Raw genomic sequence first — 1,647 nt, forward strand, 5'->3', positions numbered from 1 at the left:
AAAATGTGTTCAGTAACCTAAATTATCACAAGAAGCTACAAATCATCYAAAAAGTCTGCTGAGTTCAGATTTATAAAGGCAACTGTGAGTCATCCCCAAATTCATTACACATCACACATAATACTGTATATGGCCCCAAAGGTAATATGAAAATGTAAAGTTTGAATTTTTCTGTAATCTTTGATTTCGGTGTGAAAAGAGCAACAGAGAATGGACTTTCTTTTTCTGTAATCTTTTCTTTTTCTGTAATCTTTTCTTATTTTAAAGACAAACAATCAGACTTGTAGTGGTTTTCTTTTTGTGCAATAAACAAGTTAAAAATAACAGTTTCTTTTTTTCCTTATGTGTTGGGTTATGTATATTCTAAACATTGCACATGATATAATTTGAAAAAGGTTAATTATAGTTCAATAAGAATATTTTTTTCTGTAAAAACTGACAGATTGGTCCTTGATTGATTGACTAAATAGGCTTAATTTTCCAGAAAAATATATTCTACAAGTCAATTCAGTGTTGGAAATACAATTCTTACAATTTTCTGCTTTTACCAGAAATGATCTTGTCTCACGTTATTATTTTCCACAAATAAGATCTAGAGATAGGAAGTTTAGATCATTTATACTGTAGAACAAAAAAAATTGACTAAAAACTTACCAACAATGGGCACCAGCACACAGTAGCGATGGTCATAATCAGGATAAGCTGAACCATCATTTCCACTTCATGGTCTCTGCGCCGCTGATTCCTGTCTGGTCCACAGCACACTTTAATCAGAGTCACCAGACTCACTGTGTTGAGCAAAAAGGACACAGCGATGCAAATCAGTCCAACAAAGGAGAAGAGCAGGCTGAAGGCCCAGTCGTGCCTCTCCGGGCTGATGTTGAGAAAACACCAGGAGCCAGGCGTCTGAATATGGTAGCTACCAAACCCTATCAGAGGCAACAGCGATATGCAGCCAGCAAAAAACCACACCATCAGCACCATGGACACCGTCCGTCCTTTGGTTATATTGGTGGAGCGTGCAAATGGACAGTTGATGCCAACGAAGCGCTCCACTGCCATGGTGGCACCAAGCAGCAGAGGACATAATCCATAGAAGACCATCGACATACCCATAAAGTTGCAGAAGTGGCAGGTAGGGTCGAACTGGCGCCAATCGACCCAGGTAATGTAGAAGGAGATGACAAATGAGCCTGTGACCAGAAGACCCATGAAGTCTGTAACCACAAGACCAGCCAGGAAGATCAGGAAGAAAGAGCGGGAGCGGCTTTTGGTTTGTTGGCAGGACTTGATGAGGACAATGAATGCGATGAGATTAGAGGTCAGACCCAAAGCGCTGAAGCTGGCTGAGAAGTAGATTTTGCCCATGTCTGGGGCATACATGTATGGGGTACTGGTGTTGGCGTAGCAGAGTGGAGTGTTGTTTGAAGCATTCATGGTGATCAGCTGATGGAGTTTCAGATCAGACAGTGCAAGAAGATGAATCTCAGTCCTCCATCTAACCTTTAACAAAAAGTTACACGTTAATTCACAGAACCTTTATCAGTAAAATACATAGAATCATAATGCATGATGTGACGATACACACACACACACACACACACACACACACACACACACACACACACACACACACACACACACACA

The 1,647-nt window shown here is 40.5% G+C and overlaps 1 protein-coding gene across 2 annotated transcripts in view; it reads right to left on the bottom strand.

The window, feature by feature from the left end:
* tbxa2r (thromboxane A2 receptor) overlaps positions 1-1,647 on the bottom strand; it is an 11,761-nt gene that overhangs the window by 6,046 nt on the left and 4,068 nt on the right. The window contains exon 2 of one of the 2 annotated variants that reach the window (XM_014010776.1): positions 655-1,498. In XM_014010776.1, the coding sequence (XP_013866230.1) occupies positions 655-1,437 (783 nt within the window). In that variant the 5' untranslated portion in view covers positions 1,438-1,498. Of the gene's footprint in view, positions 1-654; positions 1,504-1,647 lie in introns of both variants that reach the window. The other variant, XM_014010775.1, reaches the window with a different exon arrangement.

The sequence above is a fragment of the Austrofundulus limnaeus genome, unplaced genomic scaffold (genome assembly GCF_001266775.1).
Source record: "Austrofundulus limnaeus strain Quisiro unplaced genomic scaffold, Austrofundulus_limnaeus-1.0 Scaffold73, whole genome shotgun sequence".
Lineage (NCBI taxonomy): Eukaryota > Metazoa > Chordata > Actinopteri > Cyprinodontiformes > Rivulidae > Austrofundulus > Austrofundulus limnaeus.